The 18491-nt window shown below is 57.3% G+C and overlaps 1 protein-coding gene across 2 annotated transcripts; it reads right to left on the reverse strand.

Annotated features, from left to right (window-relative positions):
• Positions 1-401: 401 nt before the first annotated feature.
• On the reverse strand, positions 402-11685 carry SPRY3 (sprouty RTK signaling antagonist 3). Of its 2 annotated transcripts, none has more exons than XM_056360030.1 (2): positions 11343-11685; positions 402-7423 (listed from the first exon to the last, which is right to left on the reverse strand). In XM_056360030.1, the coding sequence occupies exon 2, from the start codon at positions 7374-7376 to the stop codon at positions 6456-6458; it is 921 nt and encodes a 306-aa protein (XP_056216005.1). In that variant the 5' UTR covers positions 7377-7423; positions 11343-11685; the 3' UTR covers positions 402-6455. The 2 variants fall into 2 exon arrangements, with proteins under 2 accessions (XP_056216005.1, XP_056216006.1); XM_056360031.1 differs by lacking the exon at positions 11343-11685 and adding an exon at positions 10957-11284.
• Between the last annotated feature and the right edge of the window lie 6806 nt (positions 11686-18491).

The following is an 18491-nucleotide window of genomic DNA, read 5'->3' on the forward strand; positions in this document are numbered from 1 at the left end:
TGTCCATTGCCCTGCGGCATCACCCCATCTCTTCTGGCATGGAAGAGGTTTTGGGAATGTGTGGGAATCTCTGTGGAGTGACCAAAATGCCCCAGATCTCAGGGATTTCTTACCCAACCCTGCTCTATTTGCTCCTGCCCTTTGCTACAAGAGCCTACACTTCCTCAAGGATCTGGCACAGTCACAGCAGGGAAGCACACACTGAGACTTTTTGAGGTTTTCTTTAAGCACCAGAAGAGGGCTACCAGGGGAGACCTCATGGAGTTAGAAGTGATGCCTCCAACACTCAACCCATACCAGTGCAATCTCAGCCGCCCAGCGCCCCGCAGCCCGTACAAGCCCTGTCGAACCAGGAGTCTGAGTCATGCCCTGGCCATCACACAGACAAGAATGAGACCACATTCAAAATTAATATATATTTTTATTGAATAGTTGCTCTAAGTGGGCTTGTGAAGCCACCCACAGCATTACTTCTTTCATCTCAGCAGTGGTTCAGTAACAGTTAATTAGCTTTGCAAGAGAAGAAAACTGAACAGAAAAGGGTGCATTAAAATAAATAGGTTATTTTTTTTTCTTATCTTTAAAATAAACTTTTCAAATAAATACTTTGGGTTTTTTTTATTTTTTTCCCTTAAAAGGTACAAGAGTATTGTCAAAAAACAGCCATCAGGTTATAAACATATATTATACCTTATAGAAAGGAACCCAAACAAAGAGAGGCGGGGGAGGGAATCTCTTTATACACTGTACAGAATGCCTTGGTACCAATTAAATGGAGAATTAGAGGCTTCGGTTCTTGGTACGAGGCCCTCCTTTGAAGCCAAGGGTGATCCGTCTTTTAAGGAGAATGTTGTGCTGAGGACACCTGGGGAGGCAGGAGGCTGCGCAGCCGCTGCCTGTCCGCCGAGCATCGCAAGGGCCTGAGGGAACCGCTGGAAAGGATGGGCAGAGGGGACGGGGGAAGGGAGAAAGGGGCTGTGCCAGGGCTGAGCGGCAGCAAGAGCAAGACGGGGACCAGCCGTGCCAGCTCTGGGATAGCAACACTCCATTCGGCTGATGCTGCAGTTGGGACAAAGGGCATGAGAAACCTCACCCCCAGTGCCCAGGCCAGCTTGCCGGGCTGGGTTTGGTCCTGCTCGTGCGGAAGCCCCTTGGGGTGCTGCAGGAAGGTGCAGCGGGAGAGAGACCCAGCGAGAGACCCTGCGCTGCTTCCCCTCGCCCAGCACTCGCACATCCACTGCCCCAGGGAGACGTGTGATGTCCCATCCATCCAACAACCCTCCCACCTGCAGCCCCCCTGCAAGGGCACCCTTCAGCCTCCCTGGTTTACACCCTCAGGGGATTCTCCTGCAGCATCACCCCAAGCTGGACAGCAGATCTCACCCACGCAAGCTCACAACCTGCACTCTGGAGTTTGCAGGAGATCCCGATGCTCACTGAGAAATACCCAGAAGCAGACTGAGCCCAAAGAGATCACAGCTCTGGTTTGGCCCACACGGGCCAGATGCTGACCAGCAGCCTCCAGCTGCTGCGAGCATCCCGCAGGCCTGGGCTCCATGGGCTCCTTGAAGAAGACAAGCCTGAACTGGACCCTACTAAAAACCAAGAATGGGCTTTGGGGTGGGGGTACATCATCCCTTACCTACTTTCCTCACAAGCTGATCACAAAGAAGTTAGACCTTCCAATATCTGAAGACCTTCCAGCTTCCTCCGGCCTCAAAACACCCGAGGGCCTGAGGCAGAGAGCAGCCTAAGAGAGCGGGTGCTGGAAACAGCAAGTCTGGGGCATGGTATGCTCCTTCCCTGTGCAGCCCAGCCACGCAAATCTGGCAGCAGCTCCTCTCCCCCCACCGCTCATGCCTCTTTATTGCACTAAACTGTTATTCTGTGCTTTGGCATCTCATGGTCGATGACACTTGCCTGCCAGTCTTTGGGTTCACACATGGGCATGGGGAAGAGCAAATTCAATGGGATTCTGCAGGAATTTGAGAGTCCCAAAGAGCTTCCCTACCTTGTCCTTTGAGGGACTTGGCTGGCACTGATGTTTCTCAGGGATGGGCAGACAGCAGCCCAAGGACCACTTCTGTCCTTCTACCAGGTGGGTTGGGGAGCTGGGATGGGAGAGACCCCACCTTGGTCCCCGGTGACCCCTCCTCAGCAGTGCTGGGACTGATCTCACGTTTGCCAGTAGGGAAGGAGGGGAGTGGGACCAAGGGAAGCCTCAGAGAAAGCAAGCACCAGCAGGAGCTCCTGCACGGATGGACCTTTGGAGGTCTGGGTGGGAAGAGGGGGGTCCTGCATGGGCAGCAGAGGAGGGGGAGCCCTGGTCCTGCTCAGCAACTCCTGCCTCCTGCTCCTTTGGCACCTGAGACTCTCTTCCCTTGTCTAAATCTGCCCTACAGCCTTGCAAGTTTCCTGGCAAAAAACAAACAACGTTCCCTCGCAAAGTGGATCCATCCTCGTCAAATCATGGGGTGCAGGGAAAACAGTGAACTCAGCATGTGACTCTCCCAAAAGAAAACCAAAAAAGACACGTCAGGACAGAGAGAAACCCAAACTGCCAGGACAAGCAGCTGCAAACAAACATCTGGAGCAGATGTTATCTGACTCATTGCAGGGTGGGGCAGGAAAGGGGCTCTCAACCCCAACCAAAATTGGAGTCGTCTCTGCAGGGAAACGAAACTATCTGGCAGCCAGAGATGGGAAGGGAGCAGGATAGATCTGGTCTGAAGATGTTAGGAAAAGCTCAGGGAAAACCTCACGATCTGAGGCTACCCTCAGCCTTCCTGACCCCAGATGAGCGCGGTGCCCCGGACCTGGCCTCCTTGGAGAGCTTTTGGCAAATCCCAACCTGTCCTTTCTGCTGAGAGCAAAGAATGGGAGCTGGCTGACCCCCCCTGGTGGGGTGGGAAGCAGTAACCCCACGTGAAGCCACCTGCCCCTACGAGCAGAGTAGGGCCCAACAGCTCCAAACTTCTCTAGCCCACACGAATGCAAGGTCTGGGTGCAGCTTTGCATTTTGCCCTCAACACAGTCAAAGCAAAGCCCTGCGCTGGTCTGCCGGACCTCAGTGCCCATCTGGGCTCTCCTCCTCTCCAGTTCCCTTCTACATGACCTGTATTTCATAAAATATATCTCAGAGGGTTGTCATTTCTTGGAGATGAGACATCCAGGAGACCTGGCCAGACTCCTCAGCCCTGCACCCAGGCTATGGCATGATTCCCTGGTAGAAGTGGGACTTCTGCACTGACCCAGAAAAAGCCCATTAGGTAGAAGGCTACTGGCAGGCGTCCTGGCCTCCTACCAATTACTGAAGGTAAATATGCTGCAATAGTAGTGCAGGGCTCCGCCTCGCCGTGCTACTGCCAAGGAAAACTGGCTCTGGGGAGCTGGTATGTGGACAGCCATCTTCTCATCCCACAGCTCCAGCACCTGGGGGAGGTCACCCCGTGCTTGCATGACTTGGGAGGCCGTGAAAATGATGAAGCTTCACATGTTGAGTCATTCCACCATCAGGAGAGGAAGCAATGAATTGCAAAGATACAGAGGTGGTAACTAAATTTATGAGTAGGATCCATTTAAAAAGGAGAAAAAAAATAAATCAAAGTAGAGCAAGTTGGAAAATTCTGTTCATTAGGTTTTTTTAAAAAGTTTCAATGAACTATTTCACATTCTCATTCCAATGAGGCAGTTCCTCAAATCCTCAGTGAAAAGGAGACATTTTTTTCCCCTAAAAAAGTTCTATACTTTTCAGGAAGAAGGAGTTTAATCAGCACCAACAGAAAAGTGAACCGAGCATTCAAAAGGAAGGGTGCCTCTTGATGGAAGTCTCTCCCCCGAACACTGCTTGGAAGTAGGGAGCCAAGCAATTATTGGCATATGGATAAATATGTTTGCAATATATTTCATAACTGCTGCCACAGAGACACGGACCAATCTTACGGAGGTACACACACCTACAGGGCATCCTCTATGAAGGTCGTTGCCTTAAAACCCAAACGATTTCAGAGTCCAGGGTTGTCCTCAAGGGATGGGCAAACTGCACAGACATGGCCCTCTCCCTTCCTAATGCCAGGAAATCCTCACTGTAACCCAGAGCATCATCCCGAATTCCCCACAGCTTATGGAAGCAGGCTCTCCATTTTTGGCCAGAGGAAGCATCTTCCAACACCCCCACTCAGGCTGTAGGTGAAATCAGGGTGAGGGTTTCGGTCATGTCTGTAACACGCCCCAGGCACAAACCTCACACCAGGGATGGGATTCATCTCCCTTTCCACAGGAAACCTTGAGTTCAGTGTTTGGGTCCCATTTGAGTCAAGGGAGATAAGCACCACCAGAACATAATTTAATGAATAATGTTTTCAAGCTGGATGAATCACTCTTTGGAACTGCTTTTCTCTGCAACAGAGGAAGCTTGGATCAGCCGCGACTTTTAGATAGCAAATGTATGGAAAGAGGAATCCCATGGTGAGAGTCTACCTCCTCCCTCACCCTACAGCCAGCACTAAATCCTACCCTCTCTCTGCAGAGCCCCCCCCACCCAGGGACACTCCCCCACTCCCGACTACCTAGGAACTAAAGGTCTAGGATTAGTGATAAACAGACTGGGAAATCATCTTCCAGCATGTGCAAGTGTACCAGGAAGCCAAACCTTGCATCTGGCACCATTCACAGCAGTATCATGAATATTATTAGTAATAGACCTAGCCATCCTAATGTTATATTTATATATACAAAAATAGATCCACAGAACTCTACGTAAAGAGGTGGCTGAGGGAAGGCGACGGATGAGCCCTGGATAGCAGGGTCTTGGAGGAAGCCAAGGGACACATTGCATATATTTCTCCAGGAGGACCATTCGCTTCACTCTGCACTCACACACCTCAGAGGGGGGACAGGCAGGCAGAGCCAAGCACCGGGACACCATTCTGGCTCCAAACTGCCCTGACAGATCAGCCGATGTCAGCAGGGTCACAACTGAGAGCTGGCGCCGTGCGTTTGCAAGCGAAGATGGGGCTGTGCCCAGGACCAGGGAGGAGCAACCCCCGACTGCAGCAACGGGTTGGGCTCATTATCATCCCAGCAAGTAAACCATGAAGAACTGACCCCAATTTGGGTTTCCTTCTGGTCTACAGATGGCCCAGCCCCGGGGCTTGGTTCAGACCCATCTCCCGTTTGCCACAGGCAGCCACCGTTGCAGAACACCTGCAGCAGTGCCAGCAGGGTTTGCCTGCCGGCACGACACTGGTGGTGGTGGTTTCCTTGCTGGAAAACCAGGTGAGGACTCAAAGGCAGCTTCTGCTGGGAGGGAAGGTCAGGCTCCTGTCTTTCAACACCCCCTCCTGCTCTCCACTTCCCTCCAGCCCAAAGCAGGGGCTGCAGGAGTCCCTGCTGAGGAGTCCCCCAGGACTGGCACTAATTGACAGGGAGAGCAGTGTGAGGCGTTGGGTCTTCAGTTGTTTGGTTGTTTTTTGGTTGTTTTTTTTAAAGTGAATTCAGTGCTGGTGGAAGGTACCAGATCGGGGTTCTGGAGGCTTGATCAAGGAGCCGGTGCCTGTCGCATCTGCTCAGTAGTGGGATGGAGCTAGGCAGCAGCTCCCATTCCGCCAGGGTTGGAGCTCCGGAGGCAGCCCTTCGAGGCACTGAGAAATGAATGGCAATTTCAAACCAGATTCTTGTTCTCAGCCAAATCCCAGAGGGGACCTTTCCCTCGCTGCAGTCGGGCAGAAGCGAGTGGGTTGGGCTGCCTCCGATAGCTCCTTCCCCTGCCAGAAGGTTTCTAAAGCTTCCCACACCTTCCCTTCCTCTTTGAGACAGAAAAATACGATGGCACCTCATTTTGAAGCTCACTTGCTTCTCCCAGCAGCTTCCAAGCCTAGAGGGAAGCCACTGGCACCAGTGGGACCCTGTGGCACCCCATCCCTTGGGGAAAGCAGACCTGTGGCCACATGAGAGGAGAGAGGCCACCCACAAAAAGTGCTGGAGCAAGATAAAGAGAGAGAGAAAGAGGTCTGGCTCCTGGAGGACTCTTGCACAGGGGATGCGTTGACCTGCCTCTTCCCCATATCAGGAAGGACCACACAGGGGGGCAGTGGCAGCTCCTAAAACCCTCTGAGAGCAGAGTCCCAAGGACCCCTCAGGTCGCCCTTCTATGTGGGCATGACCGGAGAGGGCACCCGCAGCTCTCCCTGCCTCTCCTGGTCCCTCACCCAGGTGTGCAAAACCGCCGTTTCCCACCAGCTGGGTGCCAGCTCCCCCGGCCACCCAGCTGCCTTTCTGCTCCCAGGGGCTGGGGGACCCCCACAGTTCACCTGTCTCATTCCTGGGAGGTGATGGTGGGTAGCAGGGAGCGCTGCAGAGCAGAGGGAGCTGAAGGAGTAGGGGGATGGAGGGGAGGGGAGAGGAGGAGGAGGCGGTGGAAAAGGAGCAAATCCTGCTTCTCCTCCCCGGGAGGGTCATACCGGCTTATCCAGCGTCTTGGGGAAAGGTGTGCCACTGGAGGAGGAGATCTTTCTGCAGACCGTATTGGTGTGGCTCTGGCAGCGGCAGCCGGGTCGTTTCAGGCCATCATAACCCCGCTGGCAAAGTTTGAGGCACCCCAGAGTAGGAAAGTAGCAGCAGAGGCAGGGCATGAGGAGAGAGAGGAAGCTCATGGCAGCCCAGCGGGCACAGCAGGACCCCGGCCCGCAGGAGCAGGGGTCATCAGCGCAGGTGTCCTCGTCGTCAGTGGAGCAGTGGTAGAAGAGACCCTTGACGCAGCAGAGGCAAGTCCCGTAGTCGAGGAGGCTCTCGGGAGAGCAGAGGCAGCGCTGGTTGCAGAGCCAGCAGGAGGGCAGGCTGCGGGCAGCTGTGCAGCGGGCACACTTGCATCGCCCGCACTCCTCGCAGATGAAGAGGTGGCCGGTGTGGAGGGTGGGCTTGTCCGCCACCCCTTTCAGCGGCGATTCCTCCACTTTCAGCTCGCCAGCCCGGGGCTGCGTCCGGATGAGGGAGTGCCCGGAGTGGGAGGGCGTGAGGCTGCTCAGGAGGCGCTGGTCGGAGGCGGTGGTGCTCTGGGAGACGGAGCTGGCTGTGCTGGAATGGCTCATGTGTTGCTGCAAAGGCGGCATCTGGTGCTGTTGGCTGTGGCTGCGGTGCAGGTCCTGGAAGGTGGAAGACGCCAGGCGGTCCTGGGACCACTCTTGCTTGTGTGGTGCCTGGGACAGGGATGGGTTGGAGCGGGCTTGCTGGAAGCAGACAGCCGGTCTCTCCACGTAGTTGTTGCTGGCACGGATGGAGCGGATTTGGTCAATGGACAGGACCTGCTGGAAGTCCTCAGCGGGTGGGTCCATTGTCTCGTCACAACTGAGTTCAGCCACACTGGAAGAGAGCTGCATTTCCAGGAGCCAGGAGACCCTGCGGCATCAGGGTACATCTAAAAATCCTAAAGGATGGGGCAGGAAGACAGAGAAAACATCTGTGTTACATTTTATAATGGATCCCTCCACACAAACCAGGAGACAAAGACTGACTGGAGAACTCCTAGTGAACTTATTTCCAACAATCAGATTCAAAGTGCTTCTGTGCTTGGGGAGACTTGGGCTGGACACGTCCAAAGGGCAAGGGCCATAAGATCTGTCCCTTTGAATAGGTGGGCACAGCATCTCCCCATGCTTTTGAGCATTTTTTGTCCTTCCAGAGGTTTTCCCACCCCTTGCCAGCACTGACAGACCCCATCTATCCTCCCTCTCCTTCCCCAGGGGAAAGTGCCAGCCCTCTCTAGAGGAGGGGAAACTTGAAGCTGTGACTTATCCAGAGCCAGTGACAGAACTGGGAATGGCATCTCTGCCAGAGTAGGTGAATCCGTTTTGAGGCTTCCCAGCACACACCGAGCAGCCTCCCAGTGCCATGCCCTGTACACGCCAGGGGCACAGGGATGGAGGGGATCTGAACACATTTCATTTCAGGCAGCATCAGTAACAAATCACGTCTAGTGAGACACAGACTTGGCCAAGCCCACAGACTCCCCAAGCCCTGGCAGCTCCCACTGCAGCATCCCATCTTCCCATGTGCAACCCAGCCACAGCCCAGAAACCCATTTACCCCCCGTCAGGAACACTGAGAAGGGCAGGTTTCTGTTTAACCTCGGCACAAACACAAGGTGAAGCAGGGAAAGCTGACTTGGCAGCAGGCAAGCCCCGTCTTGCTCCTTGCACTGAGGCTGCCATGCTGTTTGCTGCTGTTTTCAGGAAATGGCACTTCCCGAGTCCGCAGCGCTGGCAGCAGTGCCTGCTTTATCCAGAGGGAGGGTCAGGACCTTCCGAGGGCTGCAGGCTGCAGCAGGGAGGACCCATGTGTGTCCCCCCCCGTCCCCCCCCCGTTAGATCTGAGCTCATGGCATCAGCACCATCGCCAAAACCTGGGGCTGCCAGACCTTGGTGCTGGGTGAAACCCCTTCAGAGAGAAGGCAGGCACGAGTGGGTCTGCGACAAGCCAGGTCTTGGCCCTTAGGAGGAAGGGAGAGGGAAACTTCCCACTCCTGCTGCCTGCAAAACGGGGCTGCCCAGGAGCACGCAGAGGACAGAACCATTCGGTGCATGCCAGACCCCAGCCAAGAGCTTTCCCCCAGCACTTCCAGCCCAGGCTTCAATATTGGAGACGTGCCTTCCGTACACAGCCAGCTTCCCCGGGACAAAGCCATTCTCCTCTAGCAGATCAAATGAGTGATCCTTCAGTGACACAGATACTGTCACGGTGCCCAGGCCTGCAGGAAGACTCTGTTTCAATAGGAAGCTCCCCACCAGCATTGCACATGGTCGGCAGGCCTGGCGGCTAGCGGCGGAGGCTTTCAAGTAGGTGAGGGGCCACAGGTAGAATCTGCTCATGCAGCAGACAGAGGCAGAGGGAAGATTGATTTTCATTAGCTAGGCTGACCTTGAAGAGCAGGGGAAAAGCAAAGGCAACTTTGACTGTTCAAGCAAGATCTCATCCCTCCCATCCCCCTCCCTGGAAAGAAAAAGCAACCGATCTGCTTAGATTTGGGTTTTTCCTGTGCATGGAGCCCACCTGCCTCCCCTCTGTGTAATTTCAAGCCAAATGCTCACCCCATCCAGGGAGACGCAGACGATGAATGAATGAGTTGCTCTCCCAGGACACCCACAATGGATGTGGACACCAATTAGTTTAACAGAAATATCAAGGTGAATTAGGAGGGCACGGCTGACCCAGGGGAGGTTTCGTGAGCGTGCTGCCAGGATGAGAATGGGCCAGAGGCAAAACACCCTCTCGTGAGCTGTTACCTGCTGCCACTGAGCTCCTCACCTGGGAAGGTCTTACTAAAGCACAGGCTGGTGACCTGAAGCCCCCTGGAACCCTAAAAAGATCAGGGGTGACATCTCAGCCTGCGGCTAGGACTGTGCAAAGGGGAGCAGAGAGCAGCCTCGGCAGGTTCCCATGTCCCTCACGACCCAGATCCCATCCTGGGGCGGGATCATTCAGGGGCTGATGCTGATGTGCACCCGAGGGGGAGCTGCTCACATCTGGGTGTCCATCCCCTCCGACCTGTGCGCTGAGATTTGGCAGTATTTGGGCATCAGGACTCAGCCTGATGTTCCCGTGTGGGGTTTGAACCCAGGTGGGACACAAAGCGAGAGACCGAGGCAGCAGAGGCTCCCTGTGATGGAGGTTGTGGAACTGGGAGATAAAGAGCAGCCAAAGGGCAGACCCAGTACAGCTACACCCAATCCCCTATGCAAGACCTAGAGCTCAGGAGACACCGGGAGCCCGGGAGCCGTGCTTAGGCAGGAGGAGATGCACAGGGGATGCTGCGGGGAGGAGCAGAGCCCTGGGGAGAGCAGGCAGAGAGAGAAGCTGGCAATCGGGCCATGCAGTGTGTCACAACCTGGACACCTGGGCTCGACACAGCATCCCAGGCAAGGCAGGTCCTGGGCGGACCCCCAGCACTGAACGGGGACCCAAACACTCCTGGACCTACAGTCCCCAAGCACAGGGGCTAGACACGGACCCAGGCTCACTGGCCGGGGGGAGGCAAAAGTCTCTCTGGGACCCAAAGGAATGTGAGCCAGAGGATCTGTGGGTCCCCGGGTCCAGCGGGATGCGGGGGGGAAGAGGGGCTTTATGACTGGGTCTGAGACCCTGCTCCTGCCCCCACACACCCCCCAGGGGGAGCTCAGTGCCCCCCACTCGCTGCCAGCCCTCCCTGCTCCTCCAGCCCGATCCCGGGGCTGCGACCAGTCCATATCCCCGTGCCCCCTGTGCCAAGCGTCCCGGAGGCACTGCTGCACCACCCCCCGCCTACCTGCCCGTCGGGGGGGGCACCGGGGCAGCGTGTCCCCAGCCTCCTCCTCCTCACACCCTGCCTGCGAGGGAGGCATGCCAGCCCCGGAAACCGGGCGAGCTTTATGGCCGCCAGCAGCTCCAAACATATAAAGTTCGTGTGATAATGGGCCAGAGGAGGGATCGTAAAAGCAAATGATTTACAGGCTGGAGGTGGCTGCGAGCCGGGACGAGCTGCACAGGGCGCCCAGGTGGGAGACGAGGGCTCTCTCCCTCCGGAGGGACCCCCTCACCCTGTCCCGGGCGCCGCGGGGCGCTGAGCCCCCAGCCCCGCTCCGCACGCCGCCCACGCGTGGCCGGGGGGGCTGCAGCCCCTGTGCACAGCCCCGCGGCGGGCCGGCTCCCCCCGCCTCCGTGCGCCTCAGCCCACGCGTGCCTGGGGCCCGGCTCCGGCCCGCAGCCCCCCGCCCCGCACAGCCCACGCGTTCCCGGGACCCCCGAGCACCTCCGTGCGCGCAGCCCGTTTCGCTTTCAGGACACCCCACGCGCAACTGACCCGCACCTCGCCCCCAGCCCCCACCCCCCCCCGCGTGCCCAGGACCCCCGTTCCCTCGGCAGAGCAGCCCACGCGCCCCCCCTCCCCAGCCCCGCGCGTGCCCCCGTCCCGCCGGGCGGACTCACCCCACCGCCACCGCCGCCGCCGGTCCATCCCCCGCCGGGCGCCCGGCGCCGGCCCCGGGGCAGCGGAGCGGGGCTGCCTAGGGACGGCCGGCGGCGGGCATGGGCGCGGGGCAGCGCCCGCCCCCCCGGCCCCGCAACGGCGCCGTGCTCCGCGCCGCGGGCAGCGGGAGCGGGGCCGGGCCGGGCCGCCGGCGGGGGCAGCGGGGCAGAGCCCGGGAGGGCCGCGGGGCTCCGGGTCGGGAATGCAGGCTGGTCCCCGGCGCTCCTTGTGAATGGGGGCAGCGCGGAGGATGGGAGGGAGGGAGGGATTTATTGCTGCCCGTTAGCATCTCTCTCTCCCTCTCTCTGCCGCTCGCCTTCCCGGAGCTGGAGCTCTTAACGCTTACCTAAGTGGCGTCATCCAGCTGAAATTGAATCGGCCCATTAGCAGTCCCCATAGAGCCCTGGGCATCCGCTCCCCAGATAATGACTGCAACGGAGCCGCGAGCAGCGCCGGGGCTGCGGGATGCAGCAGGCACTATTTAAACGTTTCCGTCTGCCTCGGGCTCCGCTTCCCGCCCTGCGCCCACCGGGACAGCCCGCCGCCCCCCCCCCCCGGGACCGCGGGGACCCCGGCCGCCAGGGCATCGCGGTGCCGCCGCGCCCGGCCGGCGCTGGGGCAGGTGGTGCGGGGAGCGCGGCGGCTTCGGCTGCAAAGGGCCGGTGGCGACTGTCGGGCTCTGTCACCTTGGTCTGCAAATCGCTGTGAAATGGGCACAGCCACCAGTCACCCTCCCGCCCTCCTGCGCCTGTCCAGCTCGCCTCTCCCTGGGCATTTCCGGAGGCATCACTGACAGCCCAGGCGCCGGCCGCCCCTGGTACGGCCAAAAAGCCTAAACTAACACCTGAATTAGCTCCTGTAATAGAAGCTTGGGGCAGAGAGGCTGGAAAGGGGCTTTTCTGTACTGAGATCCACAGACGTCCCATTTTCCCAGAAACAAAAGCCTCGGACTCGAGGTCCAAACAGGACCTGGATGTTCTGTCCCAGACATTTCCCCGGGGCGCTCCTTGTGCCGCTTTCCCTAAGGCAACAACCACTGCTCAGGAGCACCAAGGATCCTTGTGATACCCCTTGGTCCCATCTATGTAAATAAATCGGATGATTTGACAGTCCCAGAGACACAAGGCCTCTCCTTGGTGACGTTGGACATCACCTGTGGACCCCACCAGAGCTCCCACCCTCATTTTATTCCTCTCAACACTTCCAGGTTGGGCACCCATCCTTTCTGATAGCATTCGCCGAATAAGCAAAGCAACATTAACAGGTCGGGGAGGGCTAAGAACCTGTCTCCAAGCAGTGAAGCTGAAGTCATCAAGCCCTCAACCATGCCAGCCAAGCCCCTGGCAGCATGGGAACGCGCTCCCGCGGGGCGGGTAGCTGCCCGAGGCCCGGCTGCGCGTTGCTGGTGTTTGCTGCCGGTGGGTAACGCAGCGTCTGTGTGCGTGAGAGCAGGCTGCAGCGGGGAGGGAAGAGGGGGAGCCTGAATACAGGTGACAAAACCAGCTCTGCCACTTGTTGCTCTAACAGATGGGTGTAAACCAGGGTGATCCCACTGACCTCCATGGCTCACTCCCAGCTGATGCCAGCAGAAGCACTGGAGTCCTCCCCAGCAGAGGCCAGGGACTCTGCTCTCCCAGCGTGGTACCCAGATGAGCCTTTCCAGGCTTACTTTTAGGCACTTCTAGGCTGAGCGCTTCTCCATCTCCATAGGATCCCACCAGAGATGCTCCTCCAGGAGGACTTTCTCCAAGAGGAACAAGTCCCTGATAGCATCCCTCAGCCTTGGCTACAGCTCAGAGCCTTAATGCTGCATCTCCCTGTGCTCCCACGAGCCCCTCCTCCCCATCGCTCTCAGCTCTGTCTTTAAAGGCGCAGAAAGGAACCGAGTTGCCCAACTCCCAGTGACTGCCAGCTGGCTGTGAGCACCTGACTCCTAAAAGCACGTGTGATGTCCTCCCTTTCTCCCAGCCCCATTTTATCACTCCCACCTTGAGGTGCTGGTGATTCAGGCTTCCCTCCGCTGCCTCACAGCATCCCTAGCACAGCCTGCATCGTGCTCAGCCAGCGCTGCTTTATTCTTCACCCGCTGCCGAGGGAGGGCCAAAAAGGCATGAATGCGGAGATACCGAGACAAGTGGGAGGGTGGGAAGCGGAGGGAGAATAGCAGCCTCCTGGTGAGTTATTGACCGCAGCATCTCTGAAGAGGAGGGCTGGGAACCTGAATGCATTTGCAAAGCAGAAAAGTTTAGAGCTGCTCCCAAAGGAAGGGTCTGGGATAGAGCCGCCGGTGGGTTTTCAGAGGGTTTTTGGCTGTTGGAAGAGGGATGTGGTCCCCTGACAGTGCACAGCCATGATGTCAGCCATGTCAGGGGAAGGTGTGAGACTCTGTTAGATTCCTGGTGAACTCTCCCCACGCAAGGTCTGCAGGAGTGAGTGGCTGCCCCTGGACTAAGGATTTAACATCCCTCCTGCAGCACCCACCGCTGCCTCTGCCCAGTCTCAGCCACTACCTGCAACTGCCAGCTCCTCTTAACTGGCCTTTTGAACTGGTTTCACTCCTCCTTCCAGTCTAAATCTGCCACCTTTTAACCCCTCAAATGTCCTTGGGGTCCTGTCCAAAGGGACCAGAAGAGAAGCAGCTGCCAGAAGCCCCATCCTCTGCCCTTACTGTAGGGACTGTCAGCACATCTCCTGCCTGGGGACCTCTGATAGCACCCAGATACGGTCACTGAGATGGCAACAGCTCGTCCCCATGTTCCCAACTCCAGCTGAGCCCCCTTGACAAGTCCTCAGCACCTGTTGCAGATCTCTGCCTTGGAGGAACCCTCATCCCTGGCAATCCCAGCAGGCTGCCAGCAATTCCTCCCTGCTTTGCTCTTTCCACTCCACCTGCATATCCCAAACACCACAAAAAAGGTGGGGAGTTAGTCACCTCCTTTCCCCTCCTCAAAAAGTGTTTTGCTAGATACATATACATGTTCACAAGACCAAAAGAGCTAAATCTGGAGCCTGGAGAACTTAGCTGCAATTTTAAAACAACCAGGAGAGCTCAGCACTGTTTTCCAGGCACATTGTCCAGCCGCCTCCAAGCCTGACCACCTCTGGTCTTGCTGGTGCAGACAGCAGCCGAACAATTAAGCGCTGTGAATCAGTCCAGAAGCAGGAAGCGGAGAGGAGAATATCCCAGAGCAAGGCTGAAGATGTCTGATCTCTTCTGATGCTATTTGCCAAGCTTGGGCACAGGGGGAGGGTCATCAGTTAAAGATGATGTGGAGGAGGGGGGGAAGGAGAGGATAAAGAGAACATGCAATTCCCCTAATTAAATCAGCCAGAAACAATGAGGTGCTGGTGCCCTCTAATTTTTAGATTCACAGATTTTTAGGGCCAGAAGGGACCGTGATGTTCATCTAGCCTGACAGTCTGTATTATGTAAAAGCCACTTGAAGCCAGACAGTGCCACTAGCTTTTTAGAAACAACAGCAAGTGCCGGGGAACTTATTAAAAGATCGCGATTCTCTGAAGGTGGAGGGACATGTGGCTCTCAACACACGCTCTGGTAAGGAGGAGGCCAGGTACATCCACCCCACTGGGCTCAAGCTGAACAGACGGCAGCACTGGGGGAAAGAAAACATCATTTTCCTTCCATGTCACACCGTTCCTTTGCCCAGCAAAGACGGATAAGAAAGCAAGGAAAAAAAAAGCAATCCCTTCCTTGTATTTCCTTTTTGAATCTTCCCTAGTCCCTGGAAAAGAAACACCCTACAGGGATCCTGGCCCCGAGACATCTCTTGGTGTACATGCTTTGGTGTAAAACCCCACCGTTTGCAGGGTCTGTAGCAATGAGAGCTGAGCCCGACCTGCCATGCGAGCCAGATCCTGAGCTCCTTACTCAGCCTGCAGCACCACAGAGGTGTAGTCATTGACTGCAATGTGAGTTTCTCTCTGAAGATGGAGCCAGGCAGCATAAAACATCAATAAAGATCTCAGGATGCGTCCCTTTAATGAGCTGAGATTGTAACACGCTGACGGAGCTTGCCAGAAGCTGCCCATTCTGTCAGGAGGAGTAGATCCTGCTGGAGAAGTGTTAAGTGGGTCCTGCTGACTCACTGATGCAGATGGCTCCATCCCCACGCTGACGGCGGTGAGGCAGGAGGTACTGTCTCAGGGGAGAGCATCCAGCGCAGGGGCTGTGCTGGTACCCCGGCATGCGAACCCAGCCGGAGGGTGAATGCAAAAGGAGGTGTATTGGGTTTTTTTGTCCGTGTCCCACTGTGCGTAGCTCAGGGTGTCCCGGTGCATCGGTGGGCTCCCTGTGCCTCCACCGTAGCTCTTTTTGTACAGAAAATATGTTTGTCCCCACGAGGTCCCTGCCCAAATCCTTATCGCCCCCCCCAGCAGAGAAACCAGAGCAAAGACATGACTCAAGCAGCAAGTGTGGCTTCAAATGTTGTACACAGAGAGCCCAACCCTGAGCTCCTTGGGAACCTGCGCAGGGCGGGTAAAGCTGGACAGGGCACTGGTTGTAGAGATATTGGGGGGGGAGGGGTATCAATATAAGCATTTCCTTGCTGGGAAATTGTTAACTCCACCTTCCAGCTCCCTGGAAGGACTGGCAGGTGCCTGAGCACCTGTTCCGCCTGCGGTACAGGCAGCCAGCTCTGGAGCTGGACCCCTTGCACCGTATCAGCCAGCTGGCTGCAAGGGGTTCCTCCTTTGGCAGGCGAAGGGTGCAGAGCTGAAGGAGTCTTGTTCCTATTAGGAACAGGCTGCCTTTGGTGAGCCAAAGCCTGAGGTCTGTGTGGGGTGCCGTGGGAAGGTGATGTCTATTTCCCTAGCCAAAACCCGTTGCTACACCCACCAGGGAATCAGGTACCAAAGGGGTTGCACTCTCCAGACCCTAACTGTCCCCAGAGAGCCTGTGGAGCACCGGTCCCTCTTGCCAGGCTTGACCCAGTGTCTGCTGGACATATGCTCTTCATCCGACCTCTGTCTGTATGGCACCTTCAAGCCCTGGCTTGATGGGGATGTGAGGCTCCCATGACTGTCTCTTCTGTCCCCAAGCCCTCTGGGCCAACTCTCTCCCTGGCTTCTATGCCCCATGCTCCCTGTGCTTGCTTCTCCACCACCCTGATCTTTCCTAGGAGCAGTCACCACCCACCGTTTCAGGTCTTCAGGCTTTCCAGAGGTCCCAGACTGAGCTCCACCATGTCTATCAGGCATCCCTGCTGCAGATGCCCGGGTGCACTCAGGTCTCCACCAACCAGCTGGTCCATGCACCCAGCAGCAGATCTTCCACCTCTTGTTCCCCTCCAAGCCCAGGTACCTAACCCGAGCATCCTCCCTCGCCTGGGTACCACGCTTCCCACCCCAGACCAAGCCCTCTCATGCCCCAGTGAGCAAAACTCCTTCCCCGGGGATGGAGGTGGTGGGCAGGGGGGGTGGGAGGCAGCTCCCCCCAATTTCTTTGCCTTCAGCACTTTGAGTTCCCGTTTCAATGTCACTTTAACTTGAGCGTGCGCGTGTGCAGGGGAGAAAGGCTCAGTATTAAATTGCCAATCTGGTCACATGTTGCCTGGGATTTGGCCGTAGCTAAGCAGCACCACCCCCGCATTCACTTTTTTGGCTGGTGACTCCTCTGCTCGGTGTAAGGCAGAGCCGGCAAAGAATAGGAGAAACCGGAGGGAGAAGGAAAAAAAAATAATAAAAAAAATAAGGCGAGTCATTGTGAATGTCAGGAGCTCCTCGGCTGCGGGTGTGACAGCGATCCTCCCCCTCCAAACTTGCTCCGGGTGAGAGCCAAAGAGAGAGGATTTCATTAGGATCTGGTAGCAGGCTATTTTCAGAGCTGACATCCTACCCACGGCTAAAAATAGCTGGTCCCCTCCACGCAAACCAGGGTTTCTTTTCTGTTAAACTTTAATAAACCTCAGCAAGGCTCAGACCTTGCTTTCTCCCCACACTTTGCTCCCTTGCTTGCCCCTCTTACTTCCATCATCCCTTGCTTTCCCTCTTTGCCATCCCTCATTTCCCACTGCCCCGGAGTCCTCTCCTACCTGGTCCCAGCTTGCAGGGACTGGAGTGGAGGCGTCACCGCAGTGGGGCTTGGGGAGCGGAGGGCTGGGGTCGCCTCCTACCCCAAAGCAGCATCCTGCACATGGAGCCGGGGGCTCTGGGTGGCCAAGCAGGCAGTGAGGGCTTGAGACGCCTGGGCTGCTGCCAGGTGCAGGCAGGGAGCCTCCGGCACCCCTCCAGAGCTCAGCCCCGCTCCCTCAGAGTGCCCCAAAAGCAGGGGCTGCACACGCTGCACCCCAGGAAGGTGCAAAAGCGCAGCTGGAGCGCGGGTGGAGCCAGCCCAGCCGCAGCCCCAGGGCCTGACCCCCACCAAAGGAAGATGCTTTGCTTTGGTGCCCCACGCTCAGGCGTGGGGAACCCAGGGCACATGGCCGGGCTGGACTCGCGGGGTCACAGCATGAAGCTGTCCCACCTGTAGAGGCTGGCTCCAGCATTCAGCCGCAGTCACCTCTAAGAGGGCTCTCCTGAAAACACCGCCAGCCTAAAAACTGCGTCCCTCCCCGGGGGGGCTCTCCCTCTCCTGCTGCGGCTGGCCCTCCTCTCCGAGGGGCTGTAGCAATTCCCTCCCTTCATTAGCACTGCCACCTCAGAGGTATTTATAGCCAGCACCTACCCCCTCCTCTGGGCTTTTTTAAAGACAAAACAAATTAAACTCCTTCCTGAGCTCCTCTTTAGTCCAGCCTGGCAGCCCCAAATCCCATGGCTTGGAATAACCAACCCCTGCAGAGACCTTCCCTGCTCAGTGCATGCACCCTGCCTCTTCCAGCCCCAAAACTTCCACGGCTCCCGGCCCGGCACAGCCAAACCTCAGCAGAGGCTGCAGCCGGTTCAGGCTCTGCTGCTCCTCGGATGGAGCCAAGGGTCACCCTCAGCTGCCTTCTCGGCTCCCCCCAGCCACCCATCGGTCCCTGCCAGCTCGGAGCATCCCTCGCACCCACATCCCCAGGCAGCCTCGCACACCCAGGTGCGCGGGCAGGGCCGGTGAGGGCCGGCCTGGCACACCTCGGGGACAGCCAGGGGGACTGGGAGCAGTCTCATCGGCTCAGCCCAGCGCCCACCAGCACGGTGGGCTCCGCTCGCCTTCTCCCTCCGCCCCACGCCGGGTGTGCACCGGCCCTTTGGAGGCCCTGGCCGCCGGCCAGCCAGCCATTTCCTGGTAATCTAATAGCTGCAGCAGATGAACTGAAAATGCATTTCCTGCCACCGTGCTGTAAAATTTTTATTAATGTAAGGAGAGAACGGAGCGCTGGCTCATGCCGCCCGGGGCCGCAGCGGGGCGGAGGGCAGTGGGACCTCGGCAGAGCAGCCGGGGGCTGTGGGGACAGCAGCTGTGCCACAGTGATGCTGCCAGAAGGTGGAAGTACACGGCTGCATCCCCCCACTGGCAGCATCGCAGTACGGGGAAACTGAGGCACGGGCAAGG

The sequence above is a fragment of the Falco biarmicus genome, chromosome 14, assembly GCF_023638135.1.
Source record: "Falco biarmicus isolate bFalBia1 chromosome 14, bFalBia1.pri, whole genome shotgun sequence".
Lineage (NCBI taxonomy): Eukaryota > Metazoa > Chordata > Aves > Falconiformes > Falconidae > Falco > Falco biarmicus.

Bases quoted from the DNA above. Each gene is read 5' to 3' on its own strand.
- SPRY3 (XM_056360030.1), bottom strand. From the start codon at position 7,376: ATGCAGCTCTCTTCCAGTGTGGCTGAACTCAGTTGTGACGAGACAATG.